Source organism: Capricornis sumatraensis, chromosome 8 (assembly GCF_032405125.1).
Source record: "Capricornis sumatraensis isolate serow.1 chromosome 8, serow.2, whole genome shotgun sequence".
NCBI lineage: Eukaryota > Metazoa > Chordata > Mammalia > Artiodactyla > Bovidae > Capricornis > Capricornis sumatraensis.
In genome coordinates, this window is record NC_091076.1 from 90750541 (window position 1) to 90775001 (window position 24461).

The window sequence follows — 24461 nt, forward strand, 5'->3', positions numbered from 1 at the left end:
GCCCCTTTGGCAGAAGTCTTAAAAGGACAGCTCTTCCAGTGTGGCCGGGGGCAGGTCACTCAACCTCTCTTGAGTCCGTTTCCTCTTTAAATCAGGACTCCTAATCTGTTCCTTGCTGGGGCAGGCTGCTAGGAGGCCATGGTGACCTGCCTGCTGGTGAGGGCCTGGGCGAGCTTCAAGTACCCCGTAAGATCAGTGATGACGGGGTCGGGGGGAGTGGGGGCGTGGAGCTGGTATTGTCTTGGGGGATGGCACCCTGTACTGAGACCTGATGTCTGTCCAGCTCCTGGGTCTCATTATTTCCTGTTTGTTATCCCCTCTAGATGGGGTCAGGGACCAGAGGGAGCCGCGCCTGGGGGGAAAAGTGGGGGCCAGTTCAGTTCAGCCCACACCTGCTGAGGGCCTGCTATGCACACAGTGCTGGAGGAGTTATGGGGATGTGGCAGAGGAGGACAGGGGCCCCAGACCTGCCACTAGGCCCTCCCCACCTCCCCTGCTACCCCCCCATGGCCAGCCAGAACCTGCCGGAACCTTCCTTTTCCCTCTTCTCCCATTGCCCCAGGACACTGTGTTCTACTCTGACCTGCCCCGTGACCTTGCTGTTGCCCAGGACAGGCATCTCACCCTGACTTCTCCCCTTCTCCAGCTCCGGAAATCCTATCCATCCTTCAAGGAACATCTTGAATACCGCCTCTTCCCAGAAACCTTCATAGATGTTCCCTCTTCCTCTCTCTCTCTCTCCACCCCACCCCCCACCTCCTTTGAATGCCCACAGGTCCTTATTTTTTCTTCTATAAAACTCATCTCTCTCCTACAAAGGGACTCCTCTCCACCTGATACCCATCGTGAGCTATAATCATTTGGGAGATCTCTTCCCAATCACCAGGTCTGCGGTGGCAGGGACAGTCCCTGATCCTTGAGCACCTCAAAGCTGCGAATGCAAGGCCTAGCACATAATTGGTGCCCTGGATCTGTGTCATTGGGAGGAAAGATACCAAGGGCCTTGGAAGCAATCTGCCCTCTTCCCCAGCAGTCTCATCCCCAGCCACGGCTTGCATCTGTGCTCTAGGTCCCAGCTTTCCTTCTGCAGCCGACACCTCACTTAGGTGAGACCTCACTTTGGAGCCCCACACCCACCTGTCCCCCAGCCCAGTAGACTTTGCTGCTTTGCAGTCCTGAACTTTGCTGTAGCACAAGCCGCACACTGATTAGTTTCCTTTATTACCACTGGCGGGAGACCTGGGTTGGGAAGACCTGATCCCTGGGTTGGGAAGATACCCTGGAGAAGGGAAAGGCTACCCGCTCCAGTATTCTGGCCTGAACTGTATAGTCCATGGGGTCGCACAGAGTCGGACACGACTGGGTAGCTTTCACTCACTTATCACCACTGGCAGTTTCCTGGGCTGTGCTAACCTGTGTGCTGCCTGGACTGTTCTGACTGGTCTCTCTTGCCCTCCTACCATCCATTCTCCACACAGCTTCACAAGGTTAAAGCTGATTTGTAACACTGTAAATCGGATCTTGCCTCTCCTCTGCTTGAAACCTTTCAGTGGTTTCTCCCTGCATTTGAGATAAAATTCAGCAAGCCCACCTGGTCTGGTCTCAGCCCACCTCTACGGTCTGGCCTTGTGCTCCTTTTCTTCTTGAGTTGTATATGCCATCTACTCTAGTCCCCTGATAGTTCCTTGAGTAAGCTCTCCGACTTTTATAACCCCAGGACCCTTGCATAGGCTCTTATTGGAACTCCACTCCTTCCTGCTCTTTGCCTAACTAATTTTTAAACTTCTACTTTTTCTTTAGGTCTCTGCTTTCACCCTCCAGCCTAAATTAGGTGCCCATATTAATTCTCCCTCAAGCTTGTTTTTTATGTGCTTACTTGTGTCATAATACCAGTTATCTCAGCTTGCAATTATATATATATATGCAATAAAAAACATATATGTGTGATTATTTGCTAAATGGCTGTTTCACCATAAGGTCTAAAAAGGCAGGCTCCCCATGGTATCCACCTAGGAGGTGATCAGAAAATAGTTTTCTTTGCATTGGCTTGGCATGGTGGGAATATGGGCTCTGATGGTAGAAAGTTCAAATAATCTATATTAGCAGTGTGATCTTGGACAACCCATCTAACCTTGTTGAGAGCTTAGTTTCTTTATTTGTAAAACAGGAATAATAGTGTTTATCTCTTGGAGTGGCTGTGAGGATTACCTGACCACATAATTTAGAAATCTGGCTTTTAGAAGAATATCCTTGGGAAGCACGTAAATTCCCATCCCTTTATAGAAAGAGGAACTCGGCTGCGGGGCCAGAGCGGGCAATAAGATGTCTTCTTCTCCCAGGGCATCCCCCCACTTCCCTGGACCTACCCAACGTAGGCTTTTCTTCCAGTGAAACAGGCCTCCCGAGGGCTTCCGGGAGGAAGTGGTCAGCTGGAAGGCATCAGCCCCTCCTTTTCTCACTCCAGGGCTGGGCGGTACGGTGAGGGGCCCAGGGTGGTTCCGCCTCTGGGAGACACCCTGGGCGGGGCTTTGCTCGACGGAAGCACGCAGAGCGTGGAGGGAGAGCCCTCCTCAGCACAAGCATTTCTGCCAAAGCGCCGGAGCTGCTGCCTCGGGTTCCGTCGGGCGGGTGGCCGGAGTCACACATGATGTCACAGACAATGACACAAGCCGGGTGTTTCATTCTCACACGGTGCCCGAACCGCACAGTGTCAGACCCGGGACACCCTGCAAGGCGCTCACACTTGGCCACAAGCACCCTGGCCCTTCGTCTCCGGCCGCCACTCCCGGCGTCTCCCGGAGAGCGGCCCAACCGGGCAGGGGGCTGGCGGGCGGGTGATGTCACGGGCAGCGGTGGGTGGGTCACCCGGAGGTGAGGCGCCGCCAGGCGAGTTCAGAGAGAGTTCAGCCGCATTGCATTAGGCAAATGAGGCCCGGGCTGGGTGGGGGGTGTGTTGGGGGAGGGCACCGGACCACCCCCCTCCTCCCGCCTACCACCTCCCTCGCCGTGGCTTCGCCGGGCCCGGGACTGACCCAGCCACGGGGGAGGCTGGGAGCCGGAACTGGGATGGGGGAGACGCCCGTCCCTCTTCCGTCCCGGTGGAGCCCCCTCCTCTCCCGGTACACAGCCTCCGTCCGTACTCCGCGCACTCCTGCTCTTGAGCCTTTTCCCCCTTCCGTCCGCTCTTCTGTCCTCCCCCTGCCCGGGCTCCCCGCAATCTCCTTCCACACCCCGCCTCTCCCTCTCAGTTCCCGGCTTGGCGTCCGCTGCAACCGGACCCGCTGGGAAAGGGTTAAGGCAGGGGCGGTGCCTGGACGGGACGGGGCGGAGGAAAGGGGGTGGGACCGCAGGGGACGGGGCGCGCAGCCCGGGGTGGGGGGACCTCGGCGCGCACCGCCGGAGACCGAGTGCCGGGCGCCCGTCCCGGGCCTGGTGGAGGCGGAGCCGCGCGGTCCCCACCTCATCCGAATCCTCGCCCGAGAGAAGCCCGGGAGCCCCGGGGTGGTGGGGAGGAGGAAGTGCTCGGTCACCCTCCGCCCCGCGCCGATCCCGCCCCCGGCCGGCGCGCTCGGGGAGCCGCGGGACGCTGCCTCGGACACCATGAGACTCGCGACGGGAGCCCCCTCGAGGTGAAGCTGCGGAGTTCCCGGGCCTCGGCCGGGCGTTCCCGAGGGCAGTCGGCGGGCTCCCCTCCTCCGCCAGTACACACAACTTGCCTGCTTTCACCTGGGACTCGCAGGGCGGCCGGCCGATTTGGACGCGGGACTTCGGGCAGAAGGTGGCCCCCGGCCCGGGTCACCAGTCGGGGCGGGGGGGACGTGCCCCTCGCCCCCAGCAGCTCTTGGATGGCGCCGCCGACTGAGTGAGGGAGGCGGCGCGCAGGACTTCCCCGCCCGGACCTCTTGTATTCGCGGGGAAGATGTACGAGAGTGTGGACGTGGGGGGGCTCACCCCCACCCCCAATCCCTTCCTGGTGGTGGATTTTTATAACCAGAACCGGGCCTGTTTGCTTCCGGAGAAGGGGCTCCCTGCTCCTGGCCCCTACTCCACTCCGCTCCGGACTCCGCTTTGGAATGGCTCAAACCACTGTAGGTATTGGCCTCCCCCTCCTATTGTGGGAGCTGGGAGTGGGGGCGGACTGTGGGGCTTCCGCTGCTACTAGGGGGTGCAGACTGGGGACGTGGTGAGGTGGTCTTGCCTCTGACTCTTCACTTTCCCTTGACTCTCTTGCTGAACGTCGGGTGCCCTTGTTGGACAATTGGACTCCCCGCGAGTAACCCTGGGCGCTTATTTCTGTTGTGTTCCGACAGAGAAACTTTGGGGGGTCATCTTTTCAGGAAACGTTTGTTCATCTCTCCTTCCACTTCTTGCAGGGGAAGTGAAGTCCCTATATCTCCTTGCTTGGAATCCAATAGCTTCACAACTGAGTGGTCCTTTCTGCCATCCAGGAGGGTGGGGTGAAGGTCGTAGAGTGGGCTTGTCTGCTTCTCGGAGGAGGGGCCTCCTCCTCTGATCCCACCCCTGCCAAAGCCTGGGGGACAGCCCCTCCTGGGCAGCAGCTGCTGCCCCCAGCTCTTGCCCTTGTGCCGTCTGGGTGGGTATCAGGGGAGCGCTCCGTGTCTTTGGTGTTGGCAGCGGGGTGCTGCAAGAAGGGGCAACTCCATCAGATACCCGTCGGCCACCCTACCCGACCCTTACACCTTGGGGCAGGCCACCTGTCCACCTGAAGGTTGCCTTGGTCCTGGATACTTGGCTGTACCAGGAATGGAGAGGGGAAGTTAATCTGGTGGGAAGGGTACCCCCTCCCCGTAATCCTGAAACGGTTTGTCCTCTGGAGGCTGAGGTTGATTTTTTTGTGGGTCTGGAGCTCCTCTGGAAGCGAGGAATGTGTCCCCTCCCAACCCAGCGTGTCCTTTTGTTTCCCGGTTTTCACCTGGGGATGGGGGCAGGCGCTGGGCTGTCCCTGCAAGGGCCGCCCATGAGAATCCTGGAGTCCTGGCACCTCCTTTGCTGGCTGTCCCCTGTCTGGGTTCAGGCTTCTCTGGAAGGGAGGGGCTCTGTGCTTTGGCGGGAGCCGAGAGTGCCCGGGGTGCACACCTGGGCGTGTTTATACCCAGCTGTGAGGTAGTGTACCTGAGGGGGAGAACGGCGCTCAGGGGGTTACTGTTACTTGGCTCTGGTTTCGTCTTCTCTGGGCTCAGCTCTTCCCTGGGGCTTCTACCCCACTCCCGGACTGGCTGCCTCCCCTCCTGCCTGCCAGGGAGGAGGGGTGGAGTGGGTCTCTGGGGCCCTGGCGAGCTGCCGGAGGTTGAAGGGCAGTCCCCAACACCTTTGCCGTAGGAAGAGAGACCTGAGGTGGGGCGACGCCCATCTCTGCCCCGTCTTAGAGCCACCTCACCCCCAGCCTCTATCGTCCTGCCCCCTGACCTTTGCCTCTGGGGCAGATTGCCTGGTAGGCTGCAGACGGTGGGAGGGAGGGAGGGGTGTTCTTGGGTGGACTTTAGGGAGAAGGGGACAGGTGAGAAATGTGACATACGCCAGGACCTTTCTTCCCACCCTCCCAGAACTGAAGGAAGGTGTCCCGCCTCCAGAGTGGGGTCACTGGGGGTATGGCTGCCGCAGTTGTTCCCTCCACAGTCTCGGCCGCCTTTGCCAGAGGTCTGGGGAGGAGCGAGGATCTGAGACCTTGGGCTCCAGCCCTTGGGGGCAGCTCAGCTCTTCCTGGCCCCAAACTGGCCAGACAAGGTCTGGGGGATCCTGGAGTCCAGCGGGCGATGGGGAAGTGGAGGACACGGGGCAGCATGGAGCCAGAGGCCTGGGCTGCCCTGTCCCTGTGGTCGGAGTGTGGGTGTGTGGCAGTGGGCTCAGCCCCCAAGGCTGTGTAGGCTGGGAGGGGGGCTCTGGGGGTGGTGACCTGAGCGAGTCTAGAGCACATGGGGTCATTACCCAACCCACCAGTGTGTCCTTTGATGACGGGAGCCCTCGGGGCCCTGTCCACCAAATTCTCCTTTCCCTCCTGCCACCTCCACCAACGGTGGGAAGAGGCAGCAGGTGGGCCGTGGGAGGAGACCTTCCGACCCTTCAGGACCCTGGGGACCTTGCCTCCCTCGCCAGAGCCCCCGACTTGGGGCGCCAGAGGGTAAGGGGTACAGAGCAAGTGGGTCTCCGTCTGTCCCCCACCAGCCTCGCCGCTCAGGCCTCCGCCCGCTCCCAGACGTCCAAGAATGTGAAGCACGTGGATGCCCTTGGTGGGGGGAGGGGGAGAGATGGTTATCGGCGGCCGCTGGGTAGGGGCCTTCTTCCGCCCCGGCCGCAGCGCTGCACCCAGAGCCACCCCCACCCTCCTCCGGGGTGGAGGCAGGGCGGGACCCAGCGCCCAGCGCCCAGCGCCCGGCGGCCCCTCCTCGGCCCTCCCCGGGGGCTGCGAGGGGAGCTGCAGAGAACCGGGCGCCAGCTGGATTGGGAGGGGAGCCGCTGGCCGGGGGCCCGGCTGATTTCCTGCTGATCTCCTCCAGGAAACCGGCCCCTTGTGCGCCTGCGAGGGGCTCTGGGGCGCGGGGGACTCCGGAGCCCTCTGCGCCTCCTGCCCGGCCGCAGCCCGGCGGGGCCGGGGGCGGGGCAGCCCGGCAGCGCGGGCGGGAGGGGACGCCTGGCTTCCTGGGCCGGTGCCAGCCCCCCGCCAGGCGCTGGAACTTTGAGCCCGAGAAGGCGTGGTGCTTCTCCCGTGCCGTCCTTCTGCGGGAAGAGGAGAGGTCTATGTGCTGGGGCCTCTGGGGAGAGGCCAGGTCGTGGCAGTCCTTACTGCCCCAGGTGTGCAGAGTTCAGGCTAACTTTTGCAGAAGGTGGGAGGATCCCAGAGTGTCCCTTGTTCCTCTGAGGCTGCTGGCTGCACTCTGGGGAGGTGGGGACTGGGCCGGGGCTCTGGGTTCAAAGGGCACAGTGGGAAACCTCAGAGCTGTTACCTGGGTGACAGGTGGGGGTGTGCTGGGGGTGGGGGGGGTGCAGAGCAGAGTTCCGGCCCCAGAGGCAGCCGGCTGCTATGGGGTGGGCCGAAAGGAGGCCTCACTGAAACCAAACTGTACCCCCACCTTGGGTCATCTTGCCCCCACCCCCCATCCTGCCAAAAAGCACAGTTTAAAAAAGCACATCTTCCAGTTTCATAAACAGCCTTTGGACTTGGCCTTAGCTCCAAATTTCTACAAGCCTTTGGCCCTCCAGTCAGTCCCTGGCCTCAGAGCTGTCTGTCCTTCACCCGGGCACCCCCTGTGCGTCTATGCCCCTCCCCTCTCTCGAGCCCACTCTGAACCCAGAGCTCCCTCTGTCCTTTCTCCCCCTGCCTTCTGGTCCATTGGAGAGGTTTGAGACTTGGGGGAGGTGGGCCCAGGGCAAAGACTGGATAGGAGCGGATGGGAGGGGGGTAGGTCAGTGCCTCCAGCCTCTGCTTATTGGGTCCCCTGCTTGTTGGAACGCTGACGGATTCTAGGCCACGGTCCCCCCCACATCCCCTTGTCCTTGACAACCCCACCCCCCACTAGTCTGGATTGTCTATTGTTACTCCTTTTACGTCTTGGAAAAAGTTAGCACAACAAAGGGCTTCTTTGTGGCTCACCCCTCTGCCTCCTGGCCTCACCCAGGCCCCCCAACCCTGCTCCCCCACAGCAGCTGTTCTCAGGCCTCTCGCCTGTCTGATTTGCTTGTCTGGCCTCCGGGAGAGTGAGGTGGGGGAAAACCAGGCCAGGACAGTTCGATTTGGGGTGAGGAGCAGAGTAGTGGGGGAGGGTCAGCAGAGGCTGGATCTCTGGGGGTGTGCTGTGAGCATCCACTGACCCTTTGCTGCAGGCTGCTCTCCGGGCAGGGACAGGGACGCAGGGCCATAGCAGTGCTGGTCAGCGGGCTGACCAGGGAAGTGGTGCCCGGGCCCAGCTAAGAGCCAGGAAAGCCTTGCCAAGGTTGTTGGCCTGGTTCCCTGTCATCGGCCGCCTGGCAGTCTCTGGTTGTGTCTGCAGGTAAGGGGGGAGGGTGGTAGCCTGCAGCTTGCCAGCCCCCCATCTGAGTGCTGCTTTTCTCTGTGCTTGGATTTTGGGGCCACATGAGCCACTGTGAGATGCTATGAGGTGCTTGGGCTGGAACTCTGGGCCCTGCTGAATTCCAGAACCTCGTGTGCTGGGGTTTGGGGTGAGGCTAGGTAGGAGTCTGGGGTGTGGGAGGAGGTAGGGATCTATCTACTCAGGGAGGCATCCTTGGCCCTGGACCAGTGGACTTGGCAAAGGCCTCAGGAGGCTGCCACTGGCCCCTTGGGAATCTGGGGGTGGCCGGGTCACAGTTCCCACCAGTACAGTGCACCCGGAGCTGCCCTTGCTTGAAGCACAGACAGCCCCCACCTAGCCCAGCCCTGTTCTGCCTGGGTGATGGGCATGGGGCCAGGCACTGGGGAGGATTCTGCTAGTGGGGGCTGCCCCTGCTGGCGGGGTCACCCTGCTGGCTGCCCTCTTGGAGCTGAATAACAAGAGGGGAGGGGGACAGTAACCCGGACATACTATGGACTCTATGGCCAGACAGACAGAGCATTGATGGGAACAGACCCCCTTTGTCATGCTTTCCCCCCAGCCAGGGTGCACTCAGAGCCATGGGCTTCCGGGGCCCACAGGGACTCTTCCCCCGTCTCCACGGGGTCCCCCTGCTTCTCTGAGGGAGTCCGTGCCTGCTGTGCCCCAGTGTTCCTGACTCTGCACCAGGCCTTGGATCCCTGGACAGGGGATCGCTTGGGCGGAGGAGGGGCTGTCGCTGCTGGTAGTGGGGGTGGAGAGGGGAGCGGAAGCAGAGGGGTAGGGGAGTGGCCAACTTTGAATATCCTGTTGACCCCAGTTTCCTCTGCCCCCAGCTTCTGTCCTGGCCCCTCCCTCCTTCAGGCCTTAACCCCTTCCTCACCTGGGGGAGGTGGGACTGGGTGTGGTGGGGGGCCAGGGCTGTGGACCCAAGCTGACACCTACACCTGGCACCCACCCAGTATAGTCACATCCACCTACGAATCTGATGGTTTATTATGTGATGTTTCTGGTTTTGAAGGTGGGGTCCTGGGAAAGTAGGCAGGACTGATGGGGTGCTGGAGGTGTCATTGGCAGTCTGGCTGGGGGGAGTGCCAACTTTCCCAAGACTGCCCCTGCCCCAGATTGACATCTGGCAGCCCTGGGGCAGCTGGGAGAGGCTCCTGGACAAGACCTGGAGGCCAGGTGTGCGCCGTGCTGAGGGTGGTGGGCTGGTTCTCTAACCTCCCTTCTCTTTCTAGCCATCGAGACCCAGAGCAGCAGTTCCGAAGAGATCGTGCCCAGCCCCCCCTCGCCGCCTCCCCTCCCCCGCATCTACAAGCCTTGCTTTGTCTGTCAAGACAAATCCTCAGGCTACCACTATGGGGTCAGCGCCTGTGAGGGTTGCAAGGTGAGTCCAGGGGGTCGTGGGGAAGGACAGTCCTGATTAGATAAGTGGGATGTTCCCACTGCCGGGTCTGGGGACTGTACTGGTAGTGGTGAATGTGGGGGTGTCCCTAAAGCTGCTGCTCTAACTTCTGTGCGGAAGGTGGCAGCACCCTTGAAGTAGAGGAAGCCTTCAGCAGGACCTCCTTACCATAGATAAGCAGGGGTCTCCCAAACCGGAGGTCCTCCTCCAGCCCTGACTCTGCCCCCAGCATCTCCATCCTCCAGCTGGCAGGGCTCACACCCGCTCTGCTCCCGCTGCCCGCGTTGCCATGGTGAACTGGCTGCCGACTGGCTCTTGGCTGGGGACCCAGGAGGCCTGCCCCTGGTGGCCTGCCCGCACCTCACCATGGCAGCCTGGCAGGAGGCCGTCAGGAGCAGGCGCCTTGCCTTGGCCTCTCCTTCAGGTGCCCGGGCTGGGGCTCCCCAGCATCTGGCCGGATTTCCATGTGCCCACGTTAGGCCCCAGGGTGCAGACGGGACTGCCACCTTTCCGGAAGCTGTGGGCATGACCTTCCCGCTTCCTCTACCCAGGGCTTGAGTCTCTGTATACCTGTTTCTTCCCCAGGGATTGGGGATCAGAAGCTGCACAGCTTTGGGGCTTGGGGCCCTACGGCTCCCCCTCAGTGTGGAGTGGCCGCTAGGTGTGGGGCAGAGGTCAAGGGCAAAAAGCACAAGGCCTTGGACTCTCTGTGTCTGTCTGTCCTGTCCAGACCAGCTGTTCGTGGTCTGCCCTGGTCAGGCGTCTGTCCATCTCTCTGTTAGCCCACATGGGCAGCCTCTGACCAACCTAGTCACCCTGTGATCTGTGCTCATCTGCCTGGTTAGTGAACATGTGTATTGCTGCCTTGCCCGTGAGCACTCATGTCTCCACCTGTCAGGCCAGGCCAGCCTGTGTGTGTATCTCTCTGGCCCCTCCTGCTTGTCTTCTTTTCTTGCACTCCGAGCCCAGGGCTGTGGGTTCTAGAGCTCTGTCTCTCTCCCATCTAGCCCCGTCTGCCCCTTTTCCTGACCCACCAGCAGCCTGCGGTCCCCTTCCCCAGGGTGAGGAAGCCAGGTCTATGTGCGCAGGGTGGGGGAAGCCCCCTCCCCATCCCAGTGTGGAGGCAGCAGATGCTCAGATTCTTCCCGGGGTATCCTTGTAGGTGTACCCTTCTCCCCGTCTTATCTGGCCTTATCGGGTAGGGGATGGCCAAAGGCTTGGGGACAGTAGTCGCCTGACCCTCAGCCCTCGAACTGAGGCTATAGGCCAGCACTGCTCGACCGTGGGTGTGGCTGACCTGACTCCCTGCTCTCTATACCCAGGGCTTCTTCCGCCGCAGCATCCAGAAGAACATGGTGTACACGTGTCACCGGGACAAGAACTGCATCATCAACAAGGTGACCCGGAACCGTTGCCAGTACTGTCGGCTGCAGAAGTGCTTCGAAGTGGGCATGTCCAAGGAGTGTGAGTGCCACTGACGGGGCTGTGCCGTGCACTGGGCAGGGTGTGAGCTCCTGGCCCCTAAAGCCAGAGGAGCAGGGGCATGTGGATGAACGTGTGGGTGTAAATGGACCTTACCGTGATGCGGTGCCTTGGCTCATGGTTGAGGACAGTTCATGTGTAGCTGCACGGCCCTGTCTGTCTCACCATCTGTGTGTCCATGGGTGGACAGCCCTTCCTGTTCGTGTGAGGCGGGCTGTGTGGGCTTGCTCACGTGTGTGCACGTGTCTGCCCCTGCCAGCTTGCTTCCAGGCTCTGACTGGCTTTGAGGCTGGGCTCAGAAGCATCCCGGAGTCCCCCCACCCCGATCGTGCATCTGAGGACAGGGGTGCTGCTGGGTATTTGTGTGCATGTGTTGAGGGTTGCTGCAGGCACTGGGATCTAAGAGCCTTTGTCTGGTGGAGCCTGAGACCTGGAGTTGGAGGAGCGAATTGGGACTTCTCTAGTCCCAGAGGAATGGGGGTTTCCAGTTTGGGCTCAGCTGAGGCCCGATGGAGGGAAAGAAGGAGGGCTGGACAGGGAGACCCTCTTGTGTTGAATCATGGGTGTTGCCTTGGTGACCGGTGATTGATGATGTCAGAGATAAATGACGCTGACAGACGCCTCCTTGTCTGCGTGGCCGTTGCCATGGAGCCCGAGCCTTGGGGGAAGGGGTGGGGGAGGGGGCGCAGGACCCTCTTAGCCCTTTGTGGGCAGGGCAGTGGAAGAAGGAAGTGGGGAGGGGACATGGTTGGGGGACAGGAGTAAAGGGACCCTGAAGTACCCGGCCACCTCCTGCCTCAGGAGGAAAGGGCTGTGTTGTTCTGCAGCGTAGGAAGTGGTGGCTCCACGCTGCAGAGCGGGAGACAACTTGGGACCTGCAGACCTGGGACCCTTCTCTGCAGGCCCAGCACCTCCTCCTCCTCTGCTTCTGCCACCTTCGGATCCCAGAGCTTTTCATGGCAGGGGGACCAGGGTGGGGCCCCCTCTCCCTCCCACTGCCAACTCCCCCTTCCCCTCCCTCCACCTCCTCCCTGGCTGCTCTGTGCCCCGGAGCTGAGCAGCTGCCATTTCAATAGAATTAAAGCTTCCGAATGATAAACGTCTTGTCACAGCTGCAATTTTCTCTTCCCAAATTATCCCCCCTCTCTCCCTCTCCCGCTCCCTTCTCTCCCTTGCACTTTATTGAATTTGCAGAATCGACATGAGTGATCTCCAAATTATGCCAGCTCCCCCCCAACCCTGCTACCCCCTCCCTGGGTCCCCCACCCCCCACCCTCTCTTCCTCCAGCATCAGCAGCCGCCACCACTGGCCCCGTGAGTGATTGTGTGTCTGGGATAATCGGCTGGTAACGACCCCATCGCTTCTTTAAAGCCGAGTGGTGTGTGCGGCTCAGCGCCCCCGGCGATTTGTCAGCTCCCCCGGCTAATGGGCCGAGAGAGTCTCCCACCCGGCCCCCTACTCTCAGGCTGGGGAGCCCTACTCCGTGTCTGCCTGCCCAGGGAGCTGCTCTGAGCCCATCCCGAGCACTGCCAGGAGGGCCAGGGGCAGGGAGGCTGGGAGCACAGACCTGGGACACCTGCACATGGGCTTTCACCCTGGAGAGTGAGCTGGAGCAGACGCCGCGAGAGCGAGCTGGTCTGGGGCACGCATGCTGTGGTCACAGGCCCTGGGGCAGGCCTCAGTGTGAGGGCCGGGTGGGCACCGCAGCGGGGGGCCAAGGGACCGGCTGTGTGGATGTCCCGCCTGCCTGTGCACTCACATGTGTGTGCACTTCTGTGCAGTGACAGCTCTTAGTCTGGTGGGAGGAGCTTGGGCTGGGGTTGGACGGCTGGGGGGATGGACCACTGACCCCACTTGGCCTCTCACTGTGCGGCCTGGGCCCTCCACAGCCGTGAGAAATGACCGGAACAAGAAGAAGAAGGAGGTGCCCAAGCCTGAGTGCTCCGAGAGCTACACGTTGACACCGGAGGTGGGGGAGCTCATCGAGAAGGTGCGCAAAGCGCATCAGGAGACCTTCCCTGCGCTCTGCCAACTGGGCAAATACACTACGGTATGGCCCACTCCCCCCCAACCTCATACCCCTCCAGCTGTCAGGCCTGCCCCTCCCCCCAGCTGGGCAAATACACTTCGGTACAGTCCCCCAGGGGCATGCCTGCTTCTTCCAGGCCTGCCCCTCCGCAGCCCTGCTTGGGCTGCCTTGTCTGCCCCTTCCCCGCCTCTCAGGAAGTGAAGGCCAGTAGAGGGCAGGCCTGTGGGGCGGGGCAGGTAGAGCCAGGCCCAGAAGGGTGCCTCCAGGGGAAGGCCCTCACTTTCCTCCCCCCGCCCCCCCCATCCGCCCAGAACAACAGCTCAGAACAGCGTGTCTCCCTGGACATTGACCTCTGGGACAAGTTCAGTGAACTCTCCACCAAGTGCATCATTAAGACTGTGGAGTTCGCCAAGCAACTGCCCGGCTTCACCACCCTCACCATTGCGGACCAGATCACCCTCCTCAAGGCTGCCTGCCTGGACATCCTGGTGAGGGTCTGCACCTTGCCCACCTCGGCACTGCCCCCTGTGTTCTTGGAGGATGTCCTGCCGCTCAAATAAGCACCTTCCTAAAAATCCGTCTGGAGTCAACCTGTCCAAAGGCCCACCCACCCAAACAGCCACCTTTGCTCTCCCCCGCACGTCTACCTGTCTGCTTAGCCACCCAGCACTCGGGTGTGCACCCATTCACCTGTACTCTCATTCATCCATCCTCAGCCCATCTTTGATTCAGTGCTTCCGTCCAGCCACCCATCTTCCCATCTATTCAGTCTAATAAAGGTTCACCTGGGACCCTGTGTGGCCAGGCCTTGAACTGGGTGTCAGAACAGAGGTGAACACACCACTGTCCCCTCTCGAGAATCTTCCATTGGTGGAGGCAACAGATAGGTAAACAGAGGTTGCAAAACTGTGATAAGTGCTGGCTGCAGATGGGGGAGGGCTGTCCCCTCCCTGCAGGACAGAGAGCCGCACTGCTGGGCCCTAGGGAAGAGCCCCAGAGGAGGTAGCCTCTAGAGGTGTGTAGAGCGGTATGTGAAAGGCCTGCTGGTGTGGGACCAGTGGGATTCAGGGGCCTGCAGGGCATTTGGTGGGACCAGAGGGTAGGCTGGACTTGAGGCAGGATGGGGGCAGATGAGACTGTCAAATCCAAGGTAGGAGGGAGGCTTGTCCTCCCTGTCTTCCTCAGCCCTCCTGTTCCCTCCTGGCGACCTCCAAGGACGGGAACCTGGGGTGTGACCAGGCTGCTGCTCCTGGTGGAAGGGAGATGCAAGAGGCAGGGTCAGGGTTTGAGAGAGCTGAAGATGAGGTGCGTTTACTGAGCTCTTGTTCTGTACCCAGCCCTGGGAACCATAGACCGAAATCCCCTTTGGTTTGGGCCTTCCTGGAAATGTTTTGTCTCCCTCTTAATTCTCTGTGTGGAGGCAGGATGCTGTAGATTTGCACTGTCTAATACAGTAGCCGCTGGCCATGTATGGCTGTTTTAAATTGAAATTAATTAAAATTAAATTCAGTTTCTCAGTTGCACTCAGCATGTCTCAAGTGCCCAGCGGTCACCAGTGTGTTGCACAGAAGGTTCTGTAGAACCGCAGTGGTCTGGCTGCCGGCCAGGTGGTTCTGGGGGGGATGCTGGTGCCGGAAGTGCTGGCAGATGTGAGCTCCTGAACTCGAGAACCCTCTGCACCCAGATCCTGCGGATCTGCACGCGGTACACGCCCGAGCAGGACACAATGACCTTCTCGGACGGGCTGACCCTGAACCGGACCCAGATGCACAACGCCGGCTTTGGCCCACTCACGGACCTGGTCTTCGCCTTCGCCAACCAGCTGCTGCCCCTGGAGATGGATGACGCTGAGACTGGGTTGCTCAGCGCCATCTGCCTCATCTGTGGAGGTGGGCAGGGGCCCTGGGTCTGGGGGTCAGGCTCAGGGGTGGTGGTGTGGCTTGCGGAGCCTCTCCCAGGGAGAAGCTGGGGGATCATTTGATCAGAAAGGCACCTGTCAGACAGGAAACTGAGTCCCAGTGGAGCAGGGTCTGGTCTGTGGCCACAGGGCAAGGGAACAGTGATGGAGACCTGAGCTCTGGTTCCCTATTTCCAGGCAGCGCTCCTTACAGGGGGCTTAAGAGTGAGGACTTGGAGGTCAGACCACCCAGGTTCAAATCCTGGCCAACATGTGACCTTCAGCAGGGTCGCTGAACTTCTCTGAGCCTCCATTTCTGTAAAATGGGGGCAGTAATGGTCTCCACTTCATAAAGTTGATGGGAGGATTAGGAGGTAATAAAGAAGGCACAGTGAGCCCAGAGTAAGACCCAGGAAATGTTGGCTGCTGTTACTATTTTATTGACATGAGTGCTGCCATATTGGGCTGGTGTCCAGAATAACCAGCAGGAGTGGGAGACCTACCTCTACTTAAGATGGCACTGCCTGTGTTTAGGGGTGTGGGCTCTCAGGGTGAGCTTTGGGACACCCTTGTCCCCAGCTCCTCTTTGCTCACATTTGAGAGCCTCTTAGGGCCTCTCTGTGTGGGGAGGCCTGGGGAGCAACAATACTCTGCCTGTGGCCTGGACAGGGGCGCCCCCTGGTGGTCACGAAGGGGCCCGTAGCTGTGTTCCTCACCGGACTGAGCGGGCTTCTCTGCATCTTCAGACCGGCAGGACCTGGAGCAGCCAGACAGGGTGGACATGCTGCAGGAGCCGCTGCTTGAGGCATTGAAGGTCTATGTGCGGAAACGGAGGCCCAGCCGCCCACACATGTTCCCCAAGATGCTGATGAAGATCACAGACCTCCGGAGCATCAGTGCTAAGGGTGAGGCTCTCTCCCTGTGTGTCTGCCATCCATGTCCAGAGTCAGGCCTCCTGCATCTGAGCCAGTACCCCACATCTTTGTGCCCATGTGATGCCCCACTTACCTGGACCCCACCGTGCCCAGGTGACCTCCCTGCCTGTGAGCCCCAAGGTGGCAGTGTCATCTTGGCATGCTAGTTTAGGGCATGGCTCTGGAACCAGACCATTGTGTGTCCTTGAGCGGATCACACGACGGCTCTGAGCCTCAGTTACCCATCTGCAGAGCAGGGATAACATTTACAGAGTTGTCTTGAGATGTCAGTAGGAGAGTCAGCAGCACGTAGGAAGGGCCTGGCATCAAGCCCAGTGACCCCAGAGCCAGAGTTGGGAGCCACTTTGCCCTGCTGCCCTTCAGCTGTGGGGGCTGAGGAGAGCTGGCTTAGGTCAGAAAACTGAGCGCAGGGTTCGGTGTGTGGCGGGAGCTGATACTGGCACCGGGGTTCCTCCTACCCCTTACATGCTCCCTCCTGGGGCCAGGCTTGCGTGCAGGGCTAGAGGAGCAGGGTGGGCGCACTGACCTGTTCTCCTCTCCTGCAGGGGCTGAGCGGGTGATCACGCTGAAGATGGAGATTCCGGGCTCCATGCCACCTCTCATCCAGGAAATGCTGGAGAACTCAGAGGGCCTGGACACTCTGAGCGGACAAGCGGGGAGTGGGGGGCGGGATGGGGGCGGCCTGGCTGCCCCGCCCGGCAGCTGTAGCCCCAGCCTCAGCCCCAGCTCAAACAGAAGCAGCCCGGCCACCCACTCCCCGTGACTGCCCTTGCCCCGTGGACACAGCCCTCACCCCGTGCCCTGGCTTTTCTCTGCCTTTCTACCAACCATGCAACCCCCGCCAGCCCTGCGCCCCACCTGTCCTCCCTTGCCCGGGGGACTGGAGGGAGGAGGTGGCGGCGACTCTTCAGACAGAGACCTGGGCCTGCGTTGGACTGCCCTCTCCTGGAGCCTGGGCTGACATCAGGGGCGTGGCCGTGGACTGAGTGAGGACCCCTGGTCCCAGGCCTTGGGATGGGGCCTGGGGGCTTCGTGTTCATCAAGACACCCTTCTCCCCACCTCGCCACATCTTCATCACCAGCAAATGCCAGGACCTGGCTCCCCCATCCTCAGAACTCTCAAGCCATTGCCCCCCGGTTGGGGAACCCCCCCTGCCTCGGTTGGTGACAGAGGGGGTGGGCCAGGGGTGGGGGAATCCCCTGTACATACTTTGCCATACCAACCCCCAGGTATTAATTCTCGCTGGTTTTGTTTTTATTTTAATTTTTTTTTCTGGTTTTGATTTTTTTAAATAAGAATTTTCATTTTAAGCACATTTATACTGAAGTGTGCTGTGTATTGGGGGGAGCTGGATTCAGAGCTGGAGGGGGGGGGTGGGCCCTGGGGGAGGGGAGTGGCTTGAAAGGGGCTTCCCCTCTCTCTCCAAGTCCCTGTGCCCCCCAAGGCCCCCTCCCTAGCCATTTCCTCCTCAGTTTTCTCTTTAAAACTGTGAAGTACTAACTTTCCAAGGCCTGCCCTCTCCTCTCTCTCTGCCTAACCACTGGGCAAGGACAGTTTCCCGGCAACCCCTGGAAGGAGTGGCTCACCCCGGAGACAGGGCTGAGGGCAGAGCACCGGGGCCTCAGGACCTCCAGGCATGTGTCTCTCTGCCTTGTGTCCTCGGCGTAGCTGCTTCCCCATCAGAGCCCACGTCACTGAAGCCCTCCAGCGCTCCCCTCCCCGTGAAGGGGCTGGCCAGGGGGTCCAAGCTCCCCTGCCATCCAGCCTCATGGCCACCAGCACCGCCCACAGGGCCCCCAGACACACACACACACACACGCACACACACACAGTGGACAGACAGGCCGACAGACACGGGGCCTGAGTTCCTCCATTTCCCTGGCCTGCCCCCCACCCCACACCCGTGCCCCCTCCTTGCCCCGCAGGACGGGCCTGCAGGGGGTCCCCTCACGTCACCCCTGCTCCCCCGGGGCTGGGGGAGCTGGCTCTGCCCTGCCCTCCTTGCCCCGGGGTTGGGGGTCTCATCCCCCCCAGAGCCCGCTGGTGCACCTGTTACTGTTGGACTTGCCACTGAGATCTACTGGATAAAGAATAAAGTTATATTTATTCTACACATGCCTCAGAGCCTCGCTGCCTCGCCGCCTTCTTTCGGTGTCCGGGCAGGGACTGGGGCCCAAGCTGCCTTCGGGACCTGCCTTGCTGTGCTCAGAGCTCTGGAAACACCGGAAGGAGACAGGCCTGCCCTGAGGAAGCCCTTGGTCTAGGGGTCCATGTCAGGGACCCATGTAGAGAGGCAGGAGGGAGAGAGAGAGAGACCGCCTCAGCCTTCAGGGAGTCCCCAGCCCGAGAGAGAAAGCCACCTCAGCTCTCTGAGAGTCCCTAGCCCTTGGGAAGCTGGAGCTTGAGTCAGAGTCATTTAGTGGCAGAGTTCTATCTTTAGTGACCGCCGATGACCTTCACAGCAAGAGTGGCAGTTGGCCCGGGGGGCTTGGGTCAGGGGCTTGCTCATTGCAATCTAAGAAGACCTTAGGATTGGGATGGAACCTGGGAGGCCGGCCCACTTGTTCTTCCACCTCCAGGAAGAACTGTCCCTGTCTCACCCCTAACGTCATCTCTGTGGGCAGGAGGTACAGGGGACAGGCAGGTGGCAGGGCCCCTGGATGCTCCTGATTGAGAGGATGGAGTGTGACAGGCCTTGGGCGTCCTTAGAAACCAGTTTTAACTCCCTCACACTAGACATCGAGGTCCAGAGAGGGCAGTGCCTTTGCCCAGGGTCACCCGACAAGCAAGTGGCAGATGAGGGAACGGCAGTAAGGGATCCTGTCACCTCATGGCCAATAGATGGGGAAAAAAGTGGAAACTGACAGGTTTGATTTTACTGGGCTCCAAAGTCACTCTGGACAGTGACTGCAGCCATGAAATGAAAAGACACTTGCTCTTTGGAAGAAAAGTATGACAAACCTAGACAGTGTATTGAAAAGCAGAGACATCACTTTGTGGACAAAGGTCTGTGTAGTCAAAGCTATGGTTTTTCCAGGAGTCATGCACAGACCTGAGACTTGGGGCCGTAAAGAAGGCTGAATACCGAAGAACTGATGCTGTGGTGCTGGAGAAGATTCTTAAGAGTCCCTTGGACTCGGAGATCAAACCAATAAATCCTTAAGGAAATCAATTCTGAATATTAATTGGAAGGACTGTTGCTGAAGCTGAAGCTCCACTACTTTGGCCACCTGATGCAAAGAGCCAACTCAGTCGAAAAAACCCTGATGCTGGGAAAGATTGAAGACAGGAGAAGTGGGCAACAGAAGATGAGATGGTTGGATGGCATCGCCAACTCAATGGACATGAATCTGAGCAAACTTGGAGATAGTGAGGGACAGGGAAGCCTGGCATGCTGTAGTCCATGGGGTCACAGAGTCAGACACGACTTAACAACAGTGTGGGCTCCCACCTCTCAGCCAGAGCTCTTTCCTGGATCTCTGAAGCCCTTGAAGAAGTGTCAAGCACTGAGGCCTGGGGGAGGTCTAGGGAGCTGGCAGTAGAGGCTGTGTTTGGGGAAGGTTAGCAGGCGTCCCTGCAGGATGAGATTCCTGTGTGGGAAGTCTCTTCTGTGGGGATCCACCTGCCGTTTCTACTTCAGCCACCAGGTGGCGCCAGCTTCTCACTTATGTCACAGTCTCGCCTCGGTTGGAGTGGGACAGAGGTTCTCTTCCTCTAGCAAATATTTTCTAACACTTCCCATTAGGCTTCTTTATGAACTAGACAGAAATTTAATATAACATATCAAACACATGCATTAGAAAATCACCATGCTGTCACACTGTCCTGTAAAGGAAAGCTCCTGGAGTTGGTGATGGATAGGGAAGCCTGGTGTGCTGCAGTCCATGGGGTTGCAAAGTTGGACATGACTGAGCAACCGAACTGAACTGACCTGAACTGCGAATTTCAATATGTCAACGCACGGGCACAATCACCAGACAATAGGACATAGTCCTACGTTTGTTTCTATTTTTAACAAATATTTGGATCTAAAAGAAGAAGGTCAGAAGTTATCCTGTACAGGAAGCTCAGGAAAGTTGAAGAATATGGGTGTATGTTGAAATAAAAACAGATAATGAATAATACAACCATGTGAAAAAAAAAACCCCAAACTAAACCCCCAATATTTTGTACGTAAAACAGAGTCAAGTTTCGGGCTCAGGTAATTATAAAGAGGTTTTTCACTATGTAAATGTCAGTGGGACATTCTAAAGGTGTGTGTGACAATTCTTTATTGTGGGGGGACACTGGCATTCCTAGCCCCTGCTCACCAAATGCCAGAAGGATCCCCCTCCTTGTGATGACTAAGTCAGTGACCGCCAAACATACAGAATGCCCACCTTGGGATAGTAACTTTGCTGCTGGGAACCTCTGGGGTCTGAGGACGCTCTGGATGGTTCACAGTGCACCACCAGAGAGCAGTTTTCATCCATGGCACAAGGGACATTTTGCACTGGGAATTATTTGTCGTGAGGGGCCATCAGTGTCTCCAGACATTGCCGAATGTCCCCTCGGGGACAAAATCGCCGCCAGTTGAGAACCAGTGCTGTGGAGTTTGGTCATCAATGGCTGCCATGTGCTTTGCCTAGGGGAACGCAAGACTCAGACATTTAACCAGGCCTGGAGCAGGCCTTAGACACTTTCCTGAAAAAGGTTCCCCCGCCGCCCACCTAAATCTGTAAGGGGACGAGTTAGCTAGGTGGAATGCAGAGGTAATAAAAAGCTCCTGGGCTCAGACATTATCCCCAGCTCTGTGTTTTAACCATTTTGGGCTTTGGTTGAAGTGGTAAAAGAGGTGAGTCTGATAAAAAGGAACGCATTTGAATCAGGTCTAATGAGGTGGATGAACCTAGAGCCTATTATACACAATGAAGAGAAAAACAAATATCATATATTAACGCATATATATGGAATCTAGGAAGATGGTACCAATGAAATTATTTACAGGGCAGCAATGGAAACACAGAGGACAGACTTGCAGACACCACTGAGGGGAAGAGGAAGGAGAGGGCGGGATGTATGGAGAGAGTGACGTGGAAACTTTATTACCATATGTAAACCAGAGAGCCAATGGGAGTTTGCTATATGACTCAGGGAACTCAAACCCAGCTCTGTAACAACCTAGAGGGGTGGGATGGGGAGGAAGGTGGGAAAGGAGGTTCAGGAGGGATAGGATACGTGTATACCTATGGCTGATTCATGCTGATGTTTGGCCGAAACCAATGCCATCCTGTAAAGCGATTATCCTTCCATTAAAAAAATAAAGTTAAAGAGATGAGGGTGTAGAGGCTGGGACAGAATCAGGACAAGGCTAGTTCAGGTGTGGGACTGGATCCTGAGGGCCCCAGCAGTGAAGGGTCTGAAGCTGGTGAGAGAAGTGTTCGGATTAGAATCACAGGGGCCAGAGCAGAGGCTGAGGGAGGGCATACACCAAGCCATCGGTGACGGCTGCTCCTGGGCAGCTTCTCAACAGGTGACGAGGGGAGGAAATGCTTAGGTGGAGAGACGGGAGGATCAGATGTTTGACAGGATGCGGAAGGCGGGCAGAGACAGGCTATGGCAACAGCGGATGGAGGTGGCCCGGGTGGCCGGGGGCCCCAGCAACTGAGGCGAGAGCTAAGGAAGTTGAGATGCCATCTGAGTTACTGGTGACCCCCTCTGCCCCCCTCATTCCACTCCTGCCACACCAGTCTCTTCTTGGGCCTCCAACACTTTCAGCTTATTCCTGCCTCAGGACCTTTGCTCTTGCCATTTCCTCCAACGTGAGTGCTCTCCCTGGAGAGACTTCCAGCTAGAGGGTTGCTAGTTCTCCCCGACACTCCCCAGGTGTCGCGCTCTCTCCCTTGACTCTCACCCTGGGTGGTAGCACAGTTAATGTTTATCGTTTGCCTTCTCCACCAGAATGTAAGCTTTGAGAGGGCAAGTTTGCACATGGATCTGCTAATACAGCAGCCACTTGTCACAGGTGACAGCCGAACCTGAGATTCGTGGGTGGTCCAAATTGAGAAGGGTTTCAAGCACAAGAACACACACCAGACTTAGTACAAAATGAAACATGTAAAGCAGCTCTGTGATACTTTTTTTATACTGATGATGTGTTTGAAATAATATTTTAGATGTTAAAAATATATTTTGGGTTAACCAAAATATATTACAAATGTTTCCTTTCATTTTGTAATGTGACTAATGGAAAACTTGGAATGACATAGGTGGCTCGTGTCCTCTTTCTGCAGAACAGTGCCTGGCATATAGTATGTGCTCAAAAGTATTTGTTGAATGAGTATACATGGGAAGCAGTTAGACATTCATGTCTGAGTCTGTGTGGAAGGGTCTGGGAGGCAGACACAGAACTCACCCTGGGCAGAGAGATGGCGGCACAGTCTGTGAGCGTGGATAAGTGTTTGGGCCTGGAGAACACGTCCAACACAAGTTTGTGTGTGTGCGTGCTAAGTCAGGTCAGTCGTGTCCGACTCTGTGCAACTCTATGGACTGTAGCCCGCCAGGCTCCTCTTTACATGGGATTCTCCAGGCAAGAATACTGAAGTAGGTTGCCATGCCCTCCTCCAGGGGATCTTCCCAATCCAGGGATTGATCCCATGTCTCTTATGTCTCCTGCATTGGCAGGCTGGTTCTTTACCATTAGCGCCACCTGGGAAGCCCCCCAGTGCAAGTTTACCAAGCACCTCCTATGGACCTGCAAGGAGGAGAGAGCTATGTATCCAACAGAAGTGCTGCCTTGGGGCCTTAGCTCTGGTTTTGTGGGGCTGATCTGTCTGTCCAGAAAGGCATTCATTTTCTTCCCAAATGAGACCAAAAGGCAGGGAGGAGTTAACTAGAGGAAGGGGGGCAGTAGAGAGGGAGGCTGCTCCAGGCAAAGGAACAGCAAGTTGAAACATTAGAAGCAAATCTGGGTACCCTTGGTAGGAACAGAAAGTTTAGATTGGTTTGGAGCATGGAAACTTTGGAGGAGCTGAGGTGAAGGGGCTGGGGAAGACCTGATGTAACAGGGCCAGATGTGGGGGATTCAGAAGCCTCGCTCAGGTGCTTGACTTACCTGAGGACAGGGGAGCCCCAAAGAGTAAGCAGGGGTACCTGTTTGGAAAGACTCTTCCCTCTGCTTGTGTGCAGTCCAGGCAGGAAAGCTGAGGAAGAGGCATGAAGGAGTGGAGGGTAGGGAGGGAATGACCAGAGGTTCAGAAGAAAATTGTGCAGAGTGGGTCCCTGGCAGCCTGCTCAGCAGAGTCTGGTGACAGCCCAGAGGTGTGGTTAGATGGTGACCCCTGGATTTTTCACTTAGGGGTCTGTGTGTGTATGTGTGTGTGTGTTCGTTGCTCGGTAGTGTCCGACTCTTTGTGACGCCATGGACTGTAGCCCACGAGGCTCCTCTGTCCATGGGATTTGCCAGCAGTGGGTTGCCGTTTTCTTCTCCAGGGGATCTTCCTGACCCAGGGATCGAACCCAGGTATCCTGCATTCCAGGCAGATTCTTTACTGTCTGAGCCATCAGAGAAGGTGCTGGCTGCTTATGGACAGCATCCCCACGGGTGTGGGGAAGGAGGAAGCTGATAGGGGCAGAGGAGAGACAGGAATGAACAGGAGGCAGCCCTGTAGACAGTTCCTTGTATTTCCAGAGGGTGGGAGTGAGGGAAGAAGTGAAGGAAGAAAATGCACGGCCAGGAGGGTGTTTATGGACTGGGGTAACAGCAGCAGGGTGAGGAGGCGGAAGCTAGAAGAGTCCTGCCCTCTGACCCCAGCCCCAGCCCCACTCTGTCTTCATGAAAGAAGGGCCCAGCCACCTTGCCCAGGTGACAAGGTTGAGAGTGCAGCTGGTACCTGGACTGAGGCCCGCCCAGGGTGAAGGACTGCCTCCCCTCCAGCACCCCTCCTGCGTGGGCTCGATCAGCAGGGGAGATCTCCCGAGGAAGGGAGGAGCCACCGCGGCTGCTGCTTGCCCTGGATCCTGGCCACCCACATGGGGCATGTCACAGATCACACACACAACTCACACAGGACACACCGTCACACGCACAGATGCAGAATGCACACAGGGGTAGGCACACGTGTGTGCAGAAAGCCTGCACAAGATGGACATGTGCACACGCACACTTGTGCACATCCAGAGCTCACACAGGATATGTATGCATGCATACACACACACAAAGTGCTTACACAGGTTTTACAGCATGCGAGGGCACCTATGCTCACACCGAATGTGTGTACATGTGTGTGTGCAAGTACATAGAGAGCCTTAGTAGAGGCTACACCTCAGTCTGAACAAGGAGAGGCCCCGGGGGATGCTGGTATCACAGCTGTTTTCCTTTCCAGTAAAACACCCAGGGCTCCTCCAGAACGTCCACTCTCCGCTGACTCTGCCCTCCTCTGGTCCACCTTCTTTCAGCCTCCCTGGCCTCCTTCCTTTCTGCCTGGATCAGGGCACCAAAGACAGGCCTTAGTTGATTCCATGTCCCTAGCTCCGCTGGGAAGTGTGGGTGCTGCCTGGAAGGCCATGTGCCCTGCGTGTCATCTGCTGGGGCAGGGGACCCTGCCAACAGTGGGTGAGGAGACACTTCTTGCTCCGGGATGGTGGGGTCCGGCCTCTGGCCTCACCTCCCGCCCCAGGCAGTT

At 58.1% G+C, this 24461-nt stretch overlaps 1 protein-coding gene across 3 annotated transcripts in view; it reads left to right on the forward strand.

Annotated features, from left to right (window-relative positions):
• The window catches only part of RARA (retinoic acid receptor alpha), a 43386-nt gene extending 25522 nt beyond the window's left edge, over positions 1-17864 (forward strand). For 2 of the 3 annotated variants that reach the window (XM_068978684.1, XM_068978683.1), the window contains exons 3-9: positions 9287-9435; positions 10776-10917; positions 12826-12986; positions 13277-13453; positions 14650-14854; positions 15609-15767; positions 16343-17864. In XM_068978684.1, the coding sequence (XP_068834785.1) occupies positions 9287-9435; positions 10776-10917; positions 12826-12986; positions 13277-13453; positions 14650-14854; positions 15609-15767; positions 16343-16560 (1211 nt within the window). In that variant the 3' untranslated portion in view covers positions 16561-17864. Of the gene's footprint in view, positions 1-3447; positions 4089-9286; positions 9436-10775; positions 10918-12825; positions 12987-13276; positions 13454-14649; positions 14855-15608; positions 15768-16342 lie in introns of those variants that run through there. The other variant, XM_068978685.1, reaches the window with a different exon arrangement.
• Positions 17865-24461: the final 6597 nt, after the last annotated feature.